Source organism: Penicillium psychrosexuale (assembly GCF_028828465.1).
Source record: "Penicillium psychrosexuale strain IBT 29551 chromosome Unknown utg000005l, whole genome shotgun sequence".
Taxonomy (NCBI): Eukaryota; Fungi; Ascomycota; class Eurotiomycetes; order Eurotiales; family Aspergillaceae; genus Penicillium; species Penicillium psychrosexuale.
Genome location: NW_026643190.1, coordinates 1,478,327 through 1,499,032, shown reverse-complemented (window position 1 = coordinate 1,499,032; position 20,706 = coordinate 1,478,327). Strand labels below are relative to the sequence as shown.

General features: G+C 50.2%; 8 protein-coding genes across 8 annotated transcripts; 6 read left to right on the top strand and 2 right to left on the bottom strand.

The window, feature by feature from the left end:
* Positions 1 to 657: 657 nt before the first annotated feature.
* Positions 658 to 3,681, top strand: N7518_009474 (uncharacterized protein; the record flags this gene model as incomplete). Its single annotated transcript, XM_057190400.1, has 5 exons — positions 658 to 1,740; positions 1,797 to 1,907; positions 1,956 to 1,973; positions 2,026 to 2,141; positions 2,187 to 3,681. The coding sequence occupies 5 exons, from the start codon at positions 658 to 660 to the stop codon at positions 3,679 to 3,681; spliced, it is 2,823 nt and encodes a 940-aa protein (XP_057038056.1).
* A 601-nt stretch (positions 3,682 to 4,282) lies between these two features.
* N7518_009473 (histone H3 family protein) lies at positions 4,283 to 4,909 on the bottom strand (the record flags this gene model as incomplete). The annotated part of the gene is made up of 2 exons (XM_057190399.1): positions 4,283 to 4,629; positions 4,732 to 4,909. 2 exons carry the CDS (start codon positions 4,907 to 4,909, stop codon positions 4,283 to 4,285), a joined length of 525 nt encoding a protein of 174 aa, XP_057038055.1.
* Positions 4,910 to 5,373: 464 nt separating this feature from the next.
* Positions 5,374 to 6,117, top strand: derA (putative ER-associated proteolytic system protein Der1; the record flags this gene model as incomplete). Its single annotated transcript, XM_057190398.1, has 1 exon — positions 5,374 to 6,117. One exon carries the CDS (start codon positions 5,374 to 5,376, stop codon positions 6,115 to 6,117), a length of 744 nt encoding a protein of 247 aa, XP_057038054.1.
* Positions 6,118 to 9,108: 2,991 nt separating this feature from the next.
* Positions 9,109 to 10,336, top strand: N7518_009471 (glycosyltransferase family 32 protein; the record flags this gene model as incomplete). Its single annotated transcript, XM_057190397.1, has 4 exons — positions 9,109 to 9,387; positions 9,440 to 9,595; positions 9,646 to 10,005; positions 10,055 to 10,336. 4 exons carry the CDS (start codon positions 9,109 to 9,111, stop codon positions 10,334 to 10,336), a joined length of 1,077 nt encoding a protein of 358 aa, XP_057038053.1.
* Positions 10,337 to 11,260: 924 nt separating this feature from the next.
* On the top strand, positions 11,261 to 11,964 carry N7518_009470 (uncharacterized protein; the record flags this gene model as incomplete). Its single annotated transcript, XM_057190396.1, has 2 exons — positions 11,261 to 11,603; positions 11,660 to 11,964. 2 exons carry the CDS (start codon positions 11,261 to 11,263, stop codon positions 11,962 to 11,964), a joined length of 648 nt encoding a protein of 215 aa, XP_057038052.1.
* Positions 11,965 to 12,191: 227 nt separating this feature from the next.
* On the bottom strand, positions 12,192 to 12,990 carry his3 (imidazoleglycerol-phosphate dehydratase HIS3; the record flags this gene model as incomplete). The annotated part of the gene is made up of 2 exons (XM_057190395.1): positions 12,192 to 12,607; positions 12,672 to 12,990. The coding sequence occupies 2 exons, from the start codon at positions 12,988 to 12,990 to the stop codon at positions 12,192 to 12,194; spliced, it is 735 nt and encodes a 244-aa protein (XP_057038051.1).
* Positions 12,991 to 13,362: 372 nt separating this feature from the next.
* On the top strand, positions 13,363 to 13,892 carry N7518_009468 (uncharacterized protein; the record flags this gene model as incomplete). Its single annotated transcript, XM_057190394.1, has 2 exons — positions 13,363 to 13,455; positions 13,521 to 13,892. The coding sequence occupies 2 exons, from the start codon at positions 13,363 to 13,365 to the stop codon at positions 13,890 to 13,892; spliced, it is 465 nt and encodes a 154-aa protein (XP_057038050.1).
* Positions 13,893 to 16,265: 2,373 nt separating this feature from the next.
* Positions 16,266 to 20,141, top strand: N7518_009467 (uncharacterized protein; the record flags this gene model as incomplete). The annotated part of the gene is made up of 1 exon (XM_057190393.1): positions 16,266 to 20,141. The coding sequence occupies one exon, from the start codon at positions 16,266 to 16,268 to the stop codon at positions 20,139 to 20,141; it is 3,876 nt and encodes a 1,291-aa protein (XP_057038049.1).
* Positions 20,142 to 20,706: the final 565 nt, after the last annotated feature.

Sequence of the window (20,706 nt, the reverse complement as noted above, 5' to 3'; positions counted from 1 at the left end):
GGCGGAAAAAGCGACTTAGTCTGTGAAAATAACCTTTATATATAACCTCTGACAAGGCTGGCTAGTAACAGGAAGAAGAGCGAGAAACACACAAAACGAAGTAAAAAAGTAAGCAGCTCTTCACCACACGATCGAAATCGAAAGTGTTCGAGTGCATCAGCCAGTCGTAAGCCAATATTTCAATCAGCTAGCTCATTATTGAAGTGGATACACTGACATGGCCTTAAGTCGGGGCTCATTACACAGACTAGCATGAATAATCGGGTTGTTTAAGAACTAGTATCGTGATACCATAATAAATGACACTTGTATTCAAAATAGGTGTCAAGGCTTTGGCTAGCCAACACTTGCCTTCTTTTGGCTTCTTTTGTAAGGTCCTTTGTTGGAGTCTTTTGGATATATATCCTTTGGCTAAGGCAAATGTCCCATCGATTGAAAACAATCTAAAGCACAAGCCAAAGACAACCTATAACTTTTCAGATGTAAAGAAGTCCTATACTTCCCAAGGTCAATGAAGTCAAGGTAACCGCAACAAACCTTATCAGCTGACCGCCCGTGGTTTATCCGGACCGACACGAGGCTCCACGCCCGCGCTCACCATCCCGCGCGTTCGACTTCATACTCGATTTATACGAGTATTGTTCGTTTCTCGGGGCAATGAGCTACCCACCACCTGGTCCCGGCCAATACCCGCATTATCTACCGCCGCCACAGTATCAGCATGGGCAAATTCCCCCGCAGGGACTGTACAATAGCCTTGGTGCTCCGCCGCCATACGATAATGGCTATGGCAAGCCATTGATGTATCCTTCGACTATGACACCATACCCATCGACATATACCCCACAACCGCAGCAGCAGCAGACGCGTCCTTCGCAGACTTCACCGCAGCAGCCACTCCAATTACCACCACAACCTCTCCAACCACGGCCACAGCCAGGACCACAGCTTCTCCATCAACTACCATCTCCCCCTCCACCCCAGCCGCGTCCTCCCCCGCCTCAACTTCAACTAGAAGAGCTGCAACATCAGTTTGTAAATCCGTCTCAACTGTTTGTACAACAACCTCTGCCTACTGCTCCGCGATCCCGATACACCCAACTCTCTCAATATGGTGAACCAGCTTTCGTCCCAAGTTCTAGTCCTCCAAAAATATCACCGGCTGCTTTGCCAGCTCCGCCGCCAGTCAGGCCTGTTCACATTGCTCCTGCCCCGTCTCCTGTTACTCCTAAACCAAACACCCAAACCAACCAAGGACAAGCCAATATCCATATACCGCAACCACGCCCTATCGTCAAAGCTGAACCTACGCCATCCAAAATCTCTCCCAAAGTAAAACATCAGAAAAAACCTTCTACACCTATTTCGACGCCGAAACGACCCCAGCCTGCTCCTTTGCCGGCGACACAGGCTACCCCGCAAGCCATGGCCCCTGCTCCGTCTCCTGTTCAAGCAAAGATTCAAAACCAGACTCCGAAGAAGCAACTTCAACCACACCATATTGAGAAGAAGAGACAGCCGACTCAGCCAAATGTTGAAAAGCATTGGAAGCCGACGCCTACCAAGTCTGCAAAGCCTCCAGTCGACTATCAGGTTCTGTTGTTATCCCTGGCTGATGAATATTTAAATGCTGCTCATGCTCGTGGAACAACGACCTCATTGACCGCTCGAGAGACAGACGTTGAGGAATATTACAAGCTGGTTGCGACCGGATTGGGCTGTTTGGAGGCTGTCTTGAAGGTTGGTAAATTGCTCTATTCCGGAAACACCGCGCCCAAGCTAAACAAATATGATAGAACTGGCGACTGCAACCTCGCAAAGAAGCTCTTGTTAGACTCCGCTACGCGCGTACATTGTTTGAGGAAACAGACAATGACATTGAAGCGGAAACAGCATTAAGTAAAGGGGTGTGTATTTGTTTCCTTCCGTTCCAGAATAGCCACTAACTTGAGCAGATCGATCTTTGTGAACGAGTCAGTCAACCGAACTTAATAGCGAATCCGTTTTGATCTCTGACTGTTATAGAACCGTATGCTTGACTTGAAATACAGCATGCAGCACCTGCTAGCACGAATGCTCCACGAAAGTAACCCCAAAGCTTCCTTGAAGGCGGTTGATGGGATGATTCAGGATGTGGAAGCGTATGTGCCATTTCACCTTTAACCACGGGATGCTAATATCTGTAGGTACCGCCATGCCGCATGGGAGTACGCATTTCGCTTTCTTCGAGTATCACTTTCGCTGTCATCTCCGTCACACCAAGACTCCGTGCAAGCGTTGCAGAATCTTCACAAAATCACGGCTATGGCTAATCGTAACGGAGACAAGGCTGTTTCGGCAATGGCGGCTGTCATTGAATCACTTGCACACTTGCAGCAAGCGACAAATTCCGATTCTATCGAGCAGGCGCAGCGCGCCGTGGCTGTCGCGCGAAGCCATCAGCTGAACGATGAACTTCGCCATATACCTCAACTTACAACCTTAATTCAAATGGTCGATATCTGCTGTAGTCTTCTAGAGTACGACGTCAACCAGTCTGGACAGAAGTTGAAGGTCATGCAGGCTTTGATGGATGAGACACTAAGCGACAGCAACTGGCGTCCCGATGGGTCGTTTTCGGTCCCTCTCAACGGTAAATCGGCCGGGCCGTCGTCCATCGACACAGGTGACATCTTGCAGGTTCAGAATGGGACATTGCTATTAAGCTTCAACTGGCTCCCTCAGCACGATCTTTATGCGCTTTGCTATTTCTTAAGCTCAATCACACTCAGTGCCAAGAACTCATATGATGGCCGGAAAGCCGAGAAATATCTCGAGGAAGGGCTTCGAATGGTTCAAGGCAATTTCAAGGCCCCCCAAGAAATTTCAGAATCCATGGTCAATGCCAACCGTCGGGTTCAGTGGCGTCAGTCCCTCTACTGCAACCTTCTCCTCCAACGAGTCTTCCTAGCCTGCGCCCGAACCGATTGGGAGCTTGCCAGCCAGACTCTCAACGACCTTCGACAAGTCTTCCAAGAGCTTGGTTCTAACCTCCTAGGTACCATTGAATGTCTGATGGAATATGCCGCCGGAACTATCGCACAGGCAACTGGCGATCTCAATACCGCGCTGAACATATTCCAATCACCAATTCTGTCACTAGACCCCGCTACCAGCAAGACAGGACGCAATGACCCCTGTCGTGATACGCGCATCCTCGCCGGTCTTAACACCGCTCTTATCCTCCGTGATCCAAGTCACTCATCGCACCCCTCGCTCAGCGCACTTCTAGCAACGCTTGAACCCTTCTGCCAAGGCAGTCCAAACAAGTATATACAAGCTGCCTACTTCCTAGTCTGCGCAACCGTTCACTCCGAGTCAACCATCCAAACCAAACAGTACCTCCAGCAAGCTCTGCAGTCCGCCACCGCAATCAGCAATAGCCAAATCACCTGCATGACCCTAACATTCATGAGCTGGAAGTATTTCCGCGGCGTGGTCGGCGAGCAAGCTGAGAAAAGCGCTCGAGCCGGCCGTGCAATGGCTAAACGAGCTAATGACCGGATGTGGGCGAGCGTCACCGACGACATGCTGGCTGAGACCCTGGAGCGACAGGGCAAGGGCGAGGAAGCGCAGAGCGTCCGCGAGGAAGGCCAACGCTTAGTCTCGGGTCTTCCGCCCCGTCTGAGACGTCCGGCCTGATTGGCTTGTCTATTGCTATAAACATGATATACGTTTTTTGCTTTTGTTTTTATGTCTTTCCCCTTTGCGTTTGTTTCAGAACTTTTCCTAGGAGGCGCTCGTTTACGATACCATTTGATGGCTACCAGGGAAGGCGTTTGATATTCTGCGGTTATTGACACGGGTGATATTATTGGCGAATCCAGAAATACCTTTCTAATACCTAAGCACGGAAGTTTACCTATTGATGTGTAGGAAACGTTGACTTGAAACCATTGATAGGACTCAGCTCGGTGTATATCACACCCCAGGAAGATCACTTTCGCTCCCTATAAAAAAAAAACATGAACACCCGACATCATGCGTAAGTACAAACAATATGGTATAGACCAACCCGCTGTCACAAACACAAGCTTCACCAGTCGAAGCTAGACGAAACAAAAAAAAGAAGAACAAGGACAACAGCACCGCCGAAGTCAACTCCATGCCCACAATACGCCAGCAATGTCCACCAGACCTCTCCCTCATCAACAAGGAAAGAAAGGCCACCCTCACACCACGAAATTAATATTAAACTGGAAACCTTCCCCATCCCCCACATAATCGAAACAGCCAACGGACCTCAACCAAGCCCAGCCCAAACGCCGCGAATTCTCCGCGCAAGCTGGATATCTTTCTGCATAATAGTCACGCGCTTCGCGTGCAACGCGCACAGATTCGTATCCTCGAATAGATGGACCAGGAACGCCTCCGCGGCCTCCTGGAGAGCTTGGATGGCATGCGACTGCCAGCGCAACTCGGCGCCGACCTCGGCGGGGAGCAGGTCGAGTGCGACTTCGCGCACTAAGCGCGCAAAGGGCAGTTTGGCGATGAGCAGGTCGTAGGAGCGTTGGTAGCGGCGGATTTCTTTCAATGCGACGGTGCCGGGCTTGTAGCGGCGGCGGCGGCCTGTGGGGGTTGGGTCTCCGGCTGGGAATTGTTAGAATGGGATTGGGATTGGGGTTGGGATTGTGGGGGTTGCGCATGTGGAGGTTTGTAAGGCGCTTGTTTTGGTGGGAGGGTAGGACGTACGTTGGACGTTGGCGGGGCTCTTGCTGACTTTTGACTTCCCTCCTTTTGTCTTGCGTGCTTTGGTTGGTGTTGCATCGTCGCCGGCGGTGGGCTCGGCGGCGGGCACGGCGGCTGTCTTGCGCGCTTTGTTTTTTTGTGCGCTGCCCGGTACTGTTTTGCGGGCTTGCTTGGGCGGCATTGTGGTAGATGAGATATGCGCTGTAGGTGTTTTTCGTAGTGGGGTGTTGAAAGCGATCAATTGGAGGTTGATCGCCTAGCAAACAGCGTTCTGCCGCGTTTTATGTCGAGATTGCCCCTTGCAGAAACTGTGTCCGAGTATGAGGAGACTTGGGTTTGCACTTGCACACGAGGTTTTTCGAAAGGATTGGATTTAATCGTATCTGCCGACAATTGAACAGTCTTTGTTCGGAAATGCTGGGAAAGCTATAGCAACTATTCGGGCCTTAGCGCCCCAGCCCCCGTGATTCTCACGTAAACACGCGTCTCGTGTCTGGCACGTGACGATAAACTAGCCTACCTGGTCTTATCTCCGTCATACGTTGAATACCCCGGAGGCACTTGGAGAGCTGTCAGTGCTCGTGGTGATCACACTCCCGCTCCTTTCGATTCCCGTCCGCATTAGAAGTCACAACACCACACGTCATGGCCGCCCTCTGGGAGAACAATGGGCAACCCGGCCAATTTCCCCTCGAGCAATGGTTCTATGAGATGCCACCCGTCACCCGGTGGTGGACGGTAGCCACCGTCGCAACCTCAGTCCTGGTGCAGTGCAACATCGTGACCCCATTCCAGCTGTTCTACAGCTTCCGCTCTGTCTACGTTAAATCGCAGTACTGGCGACTCGTCACGACATTCCTCTATTTCGGACCCCTCAACCTCGACTTACTATTCCACGTCTTCTTCCTGCAGCGCTACTCCCGCCTTCTGGAAGAGACCTCCGGCCGCTCCCCGGCGCAATTCGCATGGCTGATCTTCTACGCCATGACGTCTCTCCTCATCATCTCGCCTTTCCTCTCAATACCCTTCCTCGGCAGCGCACTTTCATCCAGCCTGGTTTATATCTGGGCCCGGCGCAACCCAGACACCCGTCTCAGTTTGCTGGGGCTGCTGGTATTCACCGCTCCCTACCTGCCCTGGGTGCTGATGGGATTCAGTGTGATTGTGCATAAGATCGTGCCGAAGGATGAGATCCTCGGCGTTGTCGTCGGTCATATCTGGTACTTCTTTAACGATGTCTACCCGCCTCTGCATGGTGGCCACCGTCCGTTTGACCCGCCTCGCTGGTGGCGGCGTCTGTTTGAACCCGTGCCTCCCAACGAGCGTGCGACGGGTGCGGCTAACGTGAACCGCGAGTTTGTGGCTGCGGCGGCGCCCCAGGTTCGATGAAGCGTATTCTTTTTATTGATCTAGTGTCGCTTTCTGGAAGGAATTCAAGGTTTCTGTGGCGTCGAATGGGAATCGAGCTAGATCTATTCCACGAAAGACAGGTCTCGCTGGTATAAATGGAGCCAAGGGTGCAATGGGTCCGATTCTAGCCTTGATGTCGTTCACGGGGTTTGGGCTTTTGATATCAAAACCGTGGGCCGTACCAGAGGGGAAGCTGCATACAGCGAGTTTCTTGGTTACATCAGATGACAGTATTCGATATTGTTCGAGTTTTGCATGAGACACTTGCTGAACGTGGATATTGGTGGCCCCTTTAAGCTGTGTCCAACAGTGGGACGATGGAGCAGCTGCTCTTTATCTGATGATGCCCCTTATCTGATCATGTGAGACGTTGCCCTTGGTCCATGCTCAATGTGATCTATCAAAAAAGCAAGGAGTAGGACCCGATTCCTTTTGTGTTTGCAGGAGCGTGCATTTTTTTTACATAGGAATAGCCACAGATACCCGAATTTTTTCTTTACTTACCGCTTAGAGCTGCATGCAGACCTTAAGATGACGACATCTCAAACAGTGCTAGTACAAGAGACATTCGACTTCGCTTTGACCCTCGATAGACCCCTAAAGTTAAATAAAGTAAACCACGCCACGTGATTGCATGCATTGCCGACTACTATCAAAATTCCTTATAGAAAACAGCCAAGCATGATGGCACTATGCCAAGTCTATACAGCTTCGATCCTGCATATGCGTAGTATCGACAGGCAGCCTATTTAAAATAATATAGGCAGCGTAGTTAATATAATGTAGCCTAGTCTTCCATCCGGTTACTGTATTATTATTAGAAAGAGTGAGGAACACTACGTCAGATCCAATTCAGGCATCATCATAGATCGTACAGCCCCGCGCATTTCAAGTATAGTCAAGTCACACCGCAAAAGTGCCAACTTGATATTCTGCCGGCAATAATCCTCTCCACCAGTGGAAAGTTGAAAAGTACGAGCGGTATACCTATTTCGGAAGGCGGTACATTCAGGGCCCCATAAGTCCAGTACAAACCGGTGCTATGGGGCCGGCTAAGCAAGAGCCACGTACTCCATGCTTATCATAGTAAGTGTGTCTAAGTACGTGTACGCCGTACTCCGTACATGCTACACATATTACCCTGGTCAATGCATGTCTACTCCGTACCAGATACCTAAATAATCATATATAGACTACGAACATGCAATTAATACCAATTTATCCAAAAGAGTAATTCGCCGTTTTTTCGCGCCCACATCCCGCTTATGATAAGCACGGCCGGCGATCTGCGAAATGCTTGTACATAGTAGTACTTTACTTTTCAAGTCCTAGGCTCCAGCCTACCGAGTCTCACATCGGCTAATCTTAGAACCAAAAAAACGGAGAATCGGCCGATCTTATCGGCGGACACATCGGAGGGCACATACTGAGATAGGCACCCGAGTTAAAAGTTAGCGATACGGATACAACGTGGTGAACCGTAGGTTATCCGGTGGATTCGCCCTCTGGTCGTGTTGGCGTACCAGAGCTTAGCGGGGCCCGGGTGGGGGTCTGTCAAGGTCCCATGGAAACGCGTGATAATTCGTTGTTATTTGTGCAACTGATAAATTTAGCCGCGGTTTGATTGGTCCGGTGTTCTGATGTTTCACCAGGCATCTGCATACTGTATCCATTGCATACCCTATCTATCGAGTACTACATTAGAATATGTAACATACAGAGTGAATACCACTCCGAATGAGGCCAATAATGGAGGGGCAAGAACACACTTCTAATCGCATTGTGCACGGCCCCGGCTTGTGGCAGGTGGCGGTTCACTTGGCAAATCGGTGCCAATTCCTACCTCGAGTGTGGCCACGCTGTGGCCAAGTCGTGGCCAAGGCGTCCGAGGCTGGTTCTTTGTTTTATGGATTGGATTGGATTGATTGAATCGGCCGCGTGAGATATAGCGTCATAAATATGTATTCCCGTCACATGGGTGCATATGTGGCGGGTAGCGAAATACATACAATTGGAGATTATTATACATTTGTATTGCTATGTACAACATACATTATTATACAAAGATCAATCTGGAATAGTGCCGTTATAGTCAAACTCTGCTCCATAACTGCTAACTGCATAATGCCTAGGCAGATAAGTCGGGACTAGAGCACATGCCAACTACCACTAGCCTCCCGAGGTCGAGAAAGGTACGGTCGAGTACATGCCTAAATAGGACTAGTTCAGTACACGGTGCTCACGTTGGCGTGGGGATTTTCCCCACGGTAATTTATTTACGGTACGGTGACGAGTCCTCAAAGTTAATTATTTTGGCGACATTCATTGCGCGAAGCGAAGTTATTGTAGTTATATATTGACCATGTAGTTGTGTATATTCTATATATCCTATATATCCTACATATATAATTGATCTAGCCAATTCACATAATACTGAAAATAATAAATCCAACTCATAAATACACACAGTACTGTACGTTGAAATATCCATAAATAAATTAAAAGGTTAATCAATTCCCCTTAATTGCCCCATTGCCAACGCACCAATCACATCCCCTCCCAGCCGCTTAATCTTGGGACCACAGCCGGCCCTCTCGTGCTCAGCCTCGTAATGTTCTCAACACCTTTTGTCCCTTCCCCGTATTACTTTCCCTTCACCTCCCAATCCTTTTTTTCCTTTTTCGCCTCCAATTTCGATTTTTAAACGCTGAGGGTCTCTCCTTTCCCTCTTTAGCTTTTAGTCTCCCCACTCCCCGTCACTCCTTATTATCGAACTAACCTCCCCTTTCTTTAAATACTCTTTTCTCCCTCCTTTGTCTATTACCATCTTATGACTTGCATTTCCCGTACTTTGACCTAACTACGGCCTGAGGGGTATGTGAAACAACCTTAATACGACCTTTAACGACTACCCTTTTGGGGCTTCAATTGGCTATCGCGCTTCTCCTATTCGATCCTTAAACCTTCACCATGCGGCGCGGTCTCGTTATCTTCCTTCTCGTCAACCTCATCATCCTCTCCTTGCTCGTCCGGAGTGTCTCGACCCTACTGGCACTACTAGTCGAGGATGCCGCTGCCGACGCTATCCACCGCGCGGAGCTGCCCTCGCCAAATTCCAGCCTGATCGAGCATCGCCCCCAGATCATTCCAAAGATCATTCACCAAACATACAAGAATGAAACCATTCCAGAGGTCTGGGTAGGAGCTCAGCAGAGTTGCATTGACTTGCACCCGGACTATGAATATATTGTACGTGCATGCCCTTTAATCCGTCGGATCCAAGCTAACCCTCTGTCATTAGCTCTGGACAAACGAAAAGTCGCGAGAGTTCATTGCCGCCGAATACCCCTGGTTCTTGGACACATTCGATGGCTACAGTTATCCTATTCAACGCGCCGATACTATCCGATACTTCATTCTCGCGCACTACGGTGGAACATACATTGACCTGGACGACGTAAGTATACCTACCCCGGGAGACCCGTGTTTCATTCTAACATCAAACAGGGCTGCAACCGTCGCTTGGATCCTCTCCTGGCTTATCCCGCCTGGGTACGCCGTACGGCCCCAACCGGTATCTCCAATGATGCCATGGGCTCAGTACCCCAGCACCCATTCTTCCTCCGTACCATCGAAGAGCTGCAAAAGTACGATCGCCACTGGCTCCTCCCCTACATCACGGTCATGTACTCAACCGGACCGTTGTTCCTGTCGGTCATCTGGAAAGAGTACATGCGCGATGGGCCGAGCGAGGCTGGGCGCGTGCGCATCCTCATGCAGGATGAGTACAACAAATTCTCTTGGAGCTTCTTCACCCACCACCGGGGTAACAGCTGGCACGGCAAGGATGCGCACTTGATCTTCTGGGTAAGTGACAGTCCGATATTGAATATCGAACAATGCTAATATCTCATAGATGGGTGAACACTGGGTCTTCCTCACTATCTGCGGCTTCCTTCTCGCTGGAATCGTCGGCTTCTGCCTCTGGTGGAGCTACGGACGTGTCATGCTCCTAGGAGCCAAGTACCGCTACCGCTACTCCAAAGTATCAGGCATCCCACCGCGACTCTCGACGTCGCCAACACGACGCTCGCGACTCTCAGTCCCGACCCTCCTGCGACGGGTCAGCTTCAAAGAAGACGAAGAGTCCGGCGGGGTCACAGAGACCTCGTACGAACTCGAACGTCGCGATGACTAGAGATCTAGAGATTACTTCTCAACTCGCAACTTGCCATTTTACAGCCTGTGTATTTGTCTGTAACGATACGGCCGGATATGATCTCTGCATCAGCATTTATTGTACAACTTTTGCTCTTTCTTTCTGTGTTTAGGAGCGCGTTATGCATGGTGTCTCAATCCTGTGACGGGATCCTGGATTGAATGCTCACCTGGAGCACTTGGGTTTGCTTTTGGACATGTGCGAGACCTTGTCTATCACTCGGTTCCATTTCACTGTCCCCCTTTTTTTTTCCGTCTATTGATTTGTAAACAACTTGGATTCGCTTCTCGGGAGACAGTGGAATATATGGACATGCCTCTATGCCGGATCGGATATCTCCGGGAAAAATGATGACTCGAAATACTTTGGACTATTCCAAGTATAAAATTTAAGTATAGCACTAGAACAGTCCGTGCAATCATGTCTTGAAACCTCAACCCGCAATCCTGAAACCCTAAGTTCTCCAATGACAACACCGTGCCTTGAATCGCCACCTCTAAGCTTTTCAGGTGAACCTATCACGTCTGGGCTTGGACATTTTTTTAAAAATAGTGTACTATGTAACACGTCCATTGTTTGAGCATCCCATTTTTGGTGTTTTTCCTTGATCTAACCAACATACTTCAGTCCACATCTCGCATTCTCCGCGTCTACCCTACAATGTCCTCCCTCCTCCCCTTTGTACGTCCCAGCTGCCTCGGACAATGCAAGCCCTTTCATGCCTCTGACATGTTCGAGGACTTATAAAAGACAATCTGCTGTGCTGCACTTTCGCACAGAATCAAGATCCTTTCTATACCATCCTATAACAACCATCCATTCATCTGACTCTTGACTTTAACATTCAATCCCTACACGATATTACTCAACATATCGCCATTCTTACTTACTATAACCTCAAAAATGCACCTCCAAACCCTCCTCCTAACTCTAACCCTAACCCTCACCATCCAAACAACCGCAACACCCCTCCCAACCACCCTCTTCACCCGCACCCGCAACAACGCAGCCCTAACCGAATCCCAACTCGTCACCATCGCACCCTCCTCGAAATCCTGCACCGACGCCCCAGCAGCAGGCGAATGCGCCACCGCCAAACAAGCCGCAAAGTTCACCTCCCAGTCCTTCGACACGTACAAAGTAACCTCGAAAGCCGAACAAGCCGCCGTAATCAGCCTGATGGCGTTCGAAAGCGGCGATTTCAAATATAATAAGAATCATTTCCCGGGTGTTGCTGGGCAGGGTAGTGAGTTTTCCTATCTAACCTTACATCTAACATATATACTAACCATATGCTTCCAGCACGGAACATGCAATCCCCATCCTTCAACAAGAAATACGCCTCGTCCCTGCCAGCCCTGAAAGATAAACTCGCTACCGTCAACGGTCCCGCTGAGCTCCTTGATCTCTTGCGCAACGACGGTGCGACGGATTTCGGCTCTGGTGCTTGGTTCTTGACTACGCAGTGCTCGAAGGAGGTGCGGGCTGCGCTGGCTGATGGTTCTGAGACGGGGTGGCAGCGGTTTATTTCGGATTGTGTGGGGACTTCGGTTACGGATGAGAGAAAGGAGTATTGGGAGAGGGCTGTTAAGGCTATTGGTGTTTAGATTGGTTTGATATGGCTCGGAGCTGGTTCTTCGGTGTTGTTGATTACTGTTGTTTGCTTCGATATGATGATTATGGATTATGGGATAGGAATGGTATAGAATATAAATGAAGTTTATTCACGGCACCTCTAATGGGTACATACTAAGTAACTAGTAACAGTAGACCACCTTGTACGGAGTACATCTATCTCATTCATCTCATTCATTACACAATTTTAATACCCAAACTACAAAACACCCTTAGTACTAACAACATCACCCGCACCAACATCACCCGCAACCCTACGCTTACAAGCAGTGCGAATAGCAACAGCAAGCGCCTTGAACGCACTCTCGGCACGGTGGTGGTCATTATCGCCATAAGTGCAACCAACATGCAACGTCACGCCCGCCGCCTGCGCAAAGCTCTGCAGACCATGCGTGATCATCTCCGTGCTCAAGTCGCCGATCTTCTCGCGCCGGAAGCCAAGGTTGATAACCGCCCACGGCCGGCTGGAGAGGTCAATGACCGCCCATGAGAGCGCCTCGTCGAGGGGCGCGTCGCCGCGGCCGAATCGCTCGAGGGATTGTCGTGCGCCTAGTGCTGCTGTGAAGGCTTCGCCTAGTGCGAGGAAGGTGTCTTCTGTTGTGTGGTGGTCGTCGACTGAGCGTTGGTTAGCATTGCCATTGCCATTTCATATTGTAGTATCCTGTGTATGTGAACTCACTATATAAATCACCCTTCGCCCGAACTGCAAGACTCATCCCGCCGTGCTTCGCCAGCGCGTGCAGCATGTGATCCAGGAACCCGATGCCCGTGCTGATGGTGATCTGCTGCGTCGGGGTGAATTGCGTCGCATGGCCGGCGTCCTTGGGTGGCACGATGCCCTTCTTCGAGGCCTCGGCTTCTTTGGGGTCTGTTGGGGCGGGGAAGTGGGCTGATGGTTCGTAGGGTGGGAGGACGCCGCCGTCTAGCGAGAGCGAGATTTGGATTTTGGTCTCGTTGGTGGACCGGGAGATGGTCGCTGTGCGCGCCGGGAGCGACATTGTGGGTTTAGGGATTTGGTGTAGGGCGAATTGGCAAATTGGAGAGAGTCGGTGTTTGGTAGATGCCCAGGTGGGAGATAATCGGATTTCTTTTTTGTCTGACTCGTTCGCGGGAGAATCGTTGATCCGCTCTTTAGTATGGAGGAAATGCGACCGAGTTTGGCAGGTTTATGACACTGGCTGGTCCAGGATTTTATTCTTGACTTCCTTGAGATCAATTCTTTGTATTGTCATCGGGATTTGAAACACATATCTTCTTCGGCATTGTCTACTTTGCTTTACTTTGTTTATCGTCGCACTCGGCCTCGATAAGACCGACTCCCAGCTAAATTCATTCCCTGTTCACCGTACACTTACAACGGACATACCAGAATGCCACCACCATCTAACCACAGGGCCGATGTCGAACCCCCAGAGGAAATCACCTGGGTAGCCGCCCAAGGCTTCCTGACCGGCGCGCTCCGCGTAAGCAACCGGACTTCCAATTCGTCTCTCCGTGAACTCCCAGAGCAAATACTAATATCCTCAAGTTTGGCTCCGTGTCCATCTTGGCTCATATGATCCTTATCCTGCCCCACCCCTTCGTCTTCTCCGCGCCAAGTCCACCCGTCGCATATGCCCCGACACAACCCCGTCCACGCCCTAACATATTCTCCCGCGATTACCTCCGCTCACGACTCTTCCACCGCCCCATAGAGGGCTTCTCAAGCTGGATATCGCCGGGGTCCCGTGTCTACCGTGGTCTGACGCCGCAGTTCAAGGTCTTTTTGCAGGTCGTGGCTATGACGCTGGGTGGTTGTATCTGGCAGGAGAAACGCGTGACCGAGTATATCGAGCTGCTGAGACGGATTAAACGCACGGAGCGACTGGAGGCTGAACGCGCGGGGGGGCATCGGCGGTAATCTTATATGTTGTAAAGATTTGGAGACATCCACTAGATCTTGCAACGATGTAGACTTGGTTTGGACGGAACTTGGAACTTGAACTTCCACCGGATACAATACATCTGCCGCTTTGGCGGAACACGGATGAGCTGAATCTCATTTCTCAGTCGTTTTCCAACCCTGCACGGCCTCACAGGATTGAGGCGAATACTTTGTAGCCCTCGTCAGAGTTACTCACCGTAGGCCGACGGAGGATTGAACATGATCACGTGGCGCGGTCTTAGACAACCAGACAAATGAGCGTAGGAAACTTGTGCATTCTATAGAAAATCTAGATCGCTCTTGAGAACCTGTAAAAGCCACATGCGCAATGTTGAAAGGTGAGTCGACCATTCCTATCACCAGTCAGAGTGTATTGCATGACCTCCCAGGAGTCAGGCTATGCATCTTGATTTATCGCCTCTAGCTCGCCATCTTCGCTCAGGCTGTTTCCACAAGCATTGCTTTTCTACCGGTAGAACACCAGCTTGTATAGGGCTCTTAACAGATTAGGATGATTCTAGCGTTCCCAGACTCGTAGCAGGTGTAGACCCTTGTTAGGGCACAAGCCGGACAAACAGGTAATCACCCAGCCCCAGAAGGCTCTGGGCCCGAAATCCGGGAACAATCGAAGCCAACCGGTTCTACGCGGATGAACATGGTGAGGATGACCAGTACAAAGTACATCATGAGCATCCCGGGTCGTTCGGGCTGTCATATGTCGAATATCAAGCTCTATTATTACGGGGTATTAAATTATTACACCTAGCAAGGCAGCCAATATACTAATGTTGACTATTAACCGTCAATAGTCATAAGCTTTATGACTGGGCTGTTGTAGGGCCGAACTATACTGGCTTTAGAAAGATGATGTCCGTAGGCTTGGCCTCCGATGCTCTAGTACATCTCTAGTACGAAGAGCACGTAAGAGGCGCTGCACTAGACTTGATAGTGCCGATATAGTCGGAACTACAGGGATTAATTGCATTAGACTAATTGGACCGTGCTAACCCTCGACATATTGATTGGTCTTTCTTTGTACTCCAGAACAACCCTGGAAGCTACGTAGTACAGATTATGAAGTATACCCCGTCCTCCTCCGGTCATCGTTCATCGTTCATCCCCCTATACGATCTACACTCAATTGACAACATAGCATCATAGGTTCAATCTCCGGATCCACCCCTAAAGGAATGATCGGCGACTATGGCACTCCACGATACTGCTTCCGAAGGGGTATTAATCTCTCGGGCCCACGTGAAAGGGAGATCACAATGGCAATCAGGGGGGAATATCCCCAGACACCTTGGCGTCATCGGTGACGAAGTTCATTCAGATCAGCGGCTGTAAGGTTCACCATAAGGCCGGATGCCATGTTGTTTGGGTTGATGCCTGGATTATGCCTGATCCAGACCGCTTTCCGACCGCTTTCCGACCGCTTTCGACACTGTGTATGTTGTATGTAGATATCATTGGAATTGAAGCTATTCCCACTCTAAAAGTCTCTATATTCACCCATTCCCTGCCATTGAATCTATCTGCTATTTCCAACGTTCCAATGTTAGGTGCTTTGCTTGTATGGTCTCTATCAAGTAATCCAGGTACTTTATTTTCTGCCGCCTCAACAGGCTGGTCCAGACATCGACACCTAAAACCTCGGGCATTCCAGTTTCCCCCCTTCGCACGGCCTTCTGGCGGTCCTTTTCGGCGCCACCTCAGATTTCAAGATATAAATAAGCGATCTCTGAAAGTAAAAGAAGAAGATAAATTAAAAAAATAAATTAAAACCCCTAGAGAAGAAAAAAAAGCCACAACTGAAACATCTCCAGTTGATACAGTTGGATCTGACTGCATCCGTCCATCCTCGATTCCCTCTATTTCCTCCTTTTTCCATCTTTCCGACTATCCCTCTAGTGGATTCTGCTGTTTTCATTTGACGCATTCAATCTGGCCTCCTTTCTATGTGAAGATATCAAATCACATTAGATCCTGTGCATATTGTGGATTCCCCCTTCCGCAACCATCACCGCATTCAACATTGTTGACAGGTTCCTGTTGTCTGCGCTTAGATATAGGGAACAATTTCCCATCTTAGCAATTGTATGCTAATTGCTTCTCATGGCGCTGTGACGATCTATAGTATGTGCTACCTTCCCCCTCATTCTTGCTCCGCTCACTTCCTCGCGTTATTCCCCGTCATGACCCTTCACACGACTAATTGATCCCTAGTACGAACGACGTTGAGGTCGTCGAGATAAGCTTCCTTTCTCAGTGCCTAGCACTCGCGCTACTCTTCCACCTTACGCAACTCCCCCTGCTTCTGTACCACTAGTCCGCCCTACCGATCCAGACATGGCTGAAATTATCGGCAAACGACAACGAAGAAAGAGCCTGAGCGTGTTCAGTCCATCCCTCACACTATCAGCCCCCCTCCGACCTGCGATTCACACCCGAACACCCTCGGATGATACCTTGACCCGGGATAAGAAAGGCCGACGGAACTCTAGCTTCTTCGGCCGGTCTCATAGTCCGAACAGAGCGTCCGATGGATCGAATAACCGCCGCCCTGGGACGGCAGGCTCCGACACCCCCGTCGGCATGCCATCCACACCGGTCATGGAAACCCCTCGTCCGCGGAGGAAGTCGATGCAGAAAAAGCGCACCTCGGTTTTTGGTTCTCTGAGGTCATTACACTCATGGGAAGACGATGAAACTACGAGTCCCTCCGTCGGCTCGATGATGGACGAGCAAAGCATGGCCACTCCCCGAAATGGGATCTGGTCATCTGCAATCCTCCACCACGGGGAAGTTCAGACGACTGGAGGCATGTGGAGGAAGAAGAGTCATTATTTGGTCCTGACGGATACCCACCTCATTCGCTTTAAGAATCAAGGCAAAGCCGCCGATGTCTTTGCTTGTATTCCCGCTTCTTATACCCGGCCTGCGCCTTCCCATCGCCAATCGGTGGCTTCAGTCAGTTCTCTGCAGGATATGCAATTCATGGCCTCTGGCGATTCAACTGCCGGAATCCCACTAAACAGCATAATCGCGGTCTACATGTTGGAAGATGCACGATTGTCACCATCGGTCGAAGTGGCCTATCTCGACGAGCGCACAAACAAAGCCACATTGGTGCAAATGCAGACATCTGATTTGCAGGAATTAAACCTTTGGATGGTAGGCATCCGTCAAGCCGCGCAGATGGCTAGAGCAAATTGTCCAATGCCATTTAGCAAGGGATCGATTGAGTATGTAACCCGTATGCTTGAGCACGAGCGAGATTACGACCCGGAGGTGTTCCGCATGTTCCGGGTCATTCAAATCGCATCTAGCAAGTCAATCACCCGCTCTTCCTCTGATGACCTGACCAAGCTGTCGCCCACGGGCTGCTATCTTGCCATTGGCGCACACAAGCTGCATCTGCTACCCATGCAGAAGACAACCAATCGATCATCGGTCGTATCCCTGTCAGATTGGGAGGCCGGTACTTCATTTGGTCTGATGAACCTGACTGGTTTGTCGATGGAGTATGGTGACGACAGCCTGCATCTGATCTTTAGGATTCCTCTCAAGAAATCATTCAATGTCTTTTTGGCCTCTGTTCATTCCGTTGAAATTGCATGTTGGATCCGACAACACACTGAATACCTTCGCCCATTGTGGGTACGACAGCCATACGAATTCGTGGTTCCGAAAGAACTGCAAAATGACGACAATTTCCCGCCTGTTGCTTTAGATGAAGATTATGGATGCTTCGACCGAACCTTGGTCGCCTACTCTGCCAGTTATGACATCGACACATCAAATATACGATATACAATCGACCAGGAATGCGAGGATGCTCCATGCTTCCGTCTGCTGAAGCCTGCTTCCCCGAAAACCCCGCGGTACAACGCTTTAGAACTCATTGCTGTCATGCGCGCACTTCGCTATAATGAATTCTTCCGGTCAATCTCGTTCCGCGGGGTCAATCTGGATGCATTGCAGGGCCTTCGTGATATTCATGGGGTGGACTCCGACGTCCATCTCGACCGAGGAGGCGCCTCCGTGCATATTCCAGGCCAGACGAGTCTAACTGTCCTCTCGCAAGAGGTGCGAGCTTTAGCTCTGAAGAGCAAATGGCTTCGCCGACTCGACTTCTCTTACTGCCTTACACGGATCCCGACACCAACTTTGGACAAGGGTACTCGTGATCCAGGCTGTGGGATTCCAGAAGCGATCTTCCCCGTCTGTCGCCGAGAACTGACCAGCGTGGACTGGGTTGTGCTTAACGGTATCAAGCTAGGTGAGTCCGATTTGGACTATCTTGTCGATGCGGCTTCGCAAAGGCGTAGTCACCTGCGCGCTCTAGAAGTTGGGGACTGTGGATTATCCGTACATGACCTAGATCTTCTTCTGTCGACTATCGTCGCACAAGAATCGACACTCGAGGCGATCAACATATCAGGCGTGCAGGGCCGATTGAATCCCGATGTCCTCCAGCAATACATTGGCTATTTTGGACAAATCCGCAAAATCAACTTATCTCGCATATCACGGACCTCTGGCACCGACCCTCTCATCACGGCCGAAATGCTGTTCAACTGGCGACTCGAAGAGCTGGCTCTCAGTCGGACGGTTTTGAACCGCGAGACCGTGGATGCCATTGCTACTTACCTAGCTAGCGATCGCTCTCGAAACCTTCGTGTGCTTCGTCTTGATCAGTGTGGTCTGACCGGAGAGGATGTGGCTATGTTTATGCAGTCGATGTCTAGTGAACCTGATTCCCCGCGCAGTCTCCATCTGCATGTCAATGAGAACCGCATTGACAACGGCTGTTCTCACGTTTTCAACGCTATTGCGAATAATCAGACCCCCTCGCATCTGTCAATGCGTATGATTGATTTCAAGAAAGAAGACCATTTCCGTGAGCTGGTGGATTCACTTCGAAAGAACAGCACTCTCAAATTTTTGGATATTTCAAAGGCTTCCCTCCCATACGATGCTAGCCCTGAGACTTGCCGATCGTTGCAAGTGATGCTGGAGGAGAATGAGACTCTTGAGGCTTTGGACATTAGCGGTGATAACGCGCACCTTGATGTTGCACGCTTCGGTATTGGTCTTAATCTTGCACTGACTGGCCTGAAGAAGAACACATCTCTAAAGGTCCTGAGAATTGAACACCAGAAACTCGGTCTTCAAGGTGCAAATACCCTTGCCTCCGTCTTAGAGGAGAATGATACACTACGTGAAGTACATTGTGAGAACAATGATATCAATCTGCAGTCCTTTACGGTCTTGGTTAACGGCCTTCGGTGCAACCGCTCCCTTCTCACCCTCTCCTGCATGGATCGGGACCGAGTCCTGTCCCTGGACAAAGTACGCCGAGAGGTTGATAATGTCCGATGGGAGGCCAGCAACGGCAACCAAAGTTCCGGCCACTCGGTCCGTCGTTCTCTGTATGCAGCGATGACCGTTGGCCAAGGGGGGCAAGGGCACAGACTGAGCAAAGCGCCGCCGCCTAGTGTCGCCTCAGCATTGGAAAACTCTCCATTCGCCAACCACAACGTTGAACTAGTCTTGCAGTCTCTGAACGAGAGATGGGACACCGAAGTCTCTCGGCTCAATCGATATCTCCTCCGCAACTACAACATTGCCCATGGGATTGAGGAAATTGATGATGATTCCGCCAGCATTGGACGACCCGCAACAGCGGCGAGCCTGAGCACGATGTTTGACAATTTCAAATTCGACGTGTCCGTGTCGGCAGATGAGATTCGAACGCCGTCGCTGCTAGACGAGCCTCCTGCTGTCATCCGACTTTCAGAGGCATCCGACACCCCATCCCAGTCCTCGTCATACATCGAGTCCACCTCCTTCCAAACAAGACGCATTTCATCCAATACACGCCGCCCTCATACCGCCGCTGCTGCACACTTCACTCCATCCAGTCATAGTTCTTCGGCCTCTCTCCTAGCTCTCCCGGTTCCAGCCGTGCCCCCAGCAGTTAAGAAAGCAGAGAGCGTGCGCAGTGGACGCAGTTCTTCCAGTACTGCCTCGTTCAGCGCCGGCAGTACACGAAGCGCCTATGGCGTCGCCTCATCTACCCTAAGAGGCTTCCTCAGCGGCACCGCGTTGAGGGAACGTCGCCGTGCGGATGCAGTGCGCCCCTCACCTGTTTGTGTCAGCGACGACAAGCCGCCTCAGCTAGACTGGACACCACCGAAGCTTGACTTGGGAGGTCTCTAGAGCCTTCCTTACACCCTCACCCTCACCAACACAACTACCTGTACAGAATCCTCCACACCTCACCCAACACGAACCGAAACGAAGCCTGGCTCGGTATATATACGACGAACCACACCCAGGTTTCGCTGATATACCCTTCCCTGTGAAACATTTTTATCTTACTCATTAACTCATAACTCGACCCAACCCCATCCGAATTCCCATTTCTCCAAACCGGCCAGTTGGCACTGATACCCTGGCGTTGCATTTTTTTTTTACAAGACCGCATTCTCCGGGCGTTCCATATTCATTTCCTCATTTCCATTTCCATTCTGTGCCAACATCTTCCTATTCGTCTTATCGTGTCCTTGACATTTTGTTCTTTGTTTTATTGCTCTTATTGGAAAGCGTCCTCATTTTGTGGGTTAGTGACGCTCATGCGTGAATCCATGGCTAATGTTTATTGGGTCTGGGGCTTGGGCTGTTTGATATTTTATTGTGTTGTTTTCTTTGCGGTTGTTCCTCTCCAGAGCGAGGATTGAATACTGTTTGGATAGGCATGAAACACTATTGTTCCTTTCTGTTT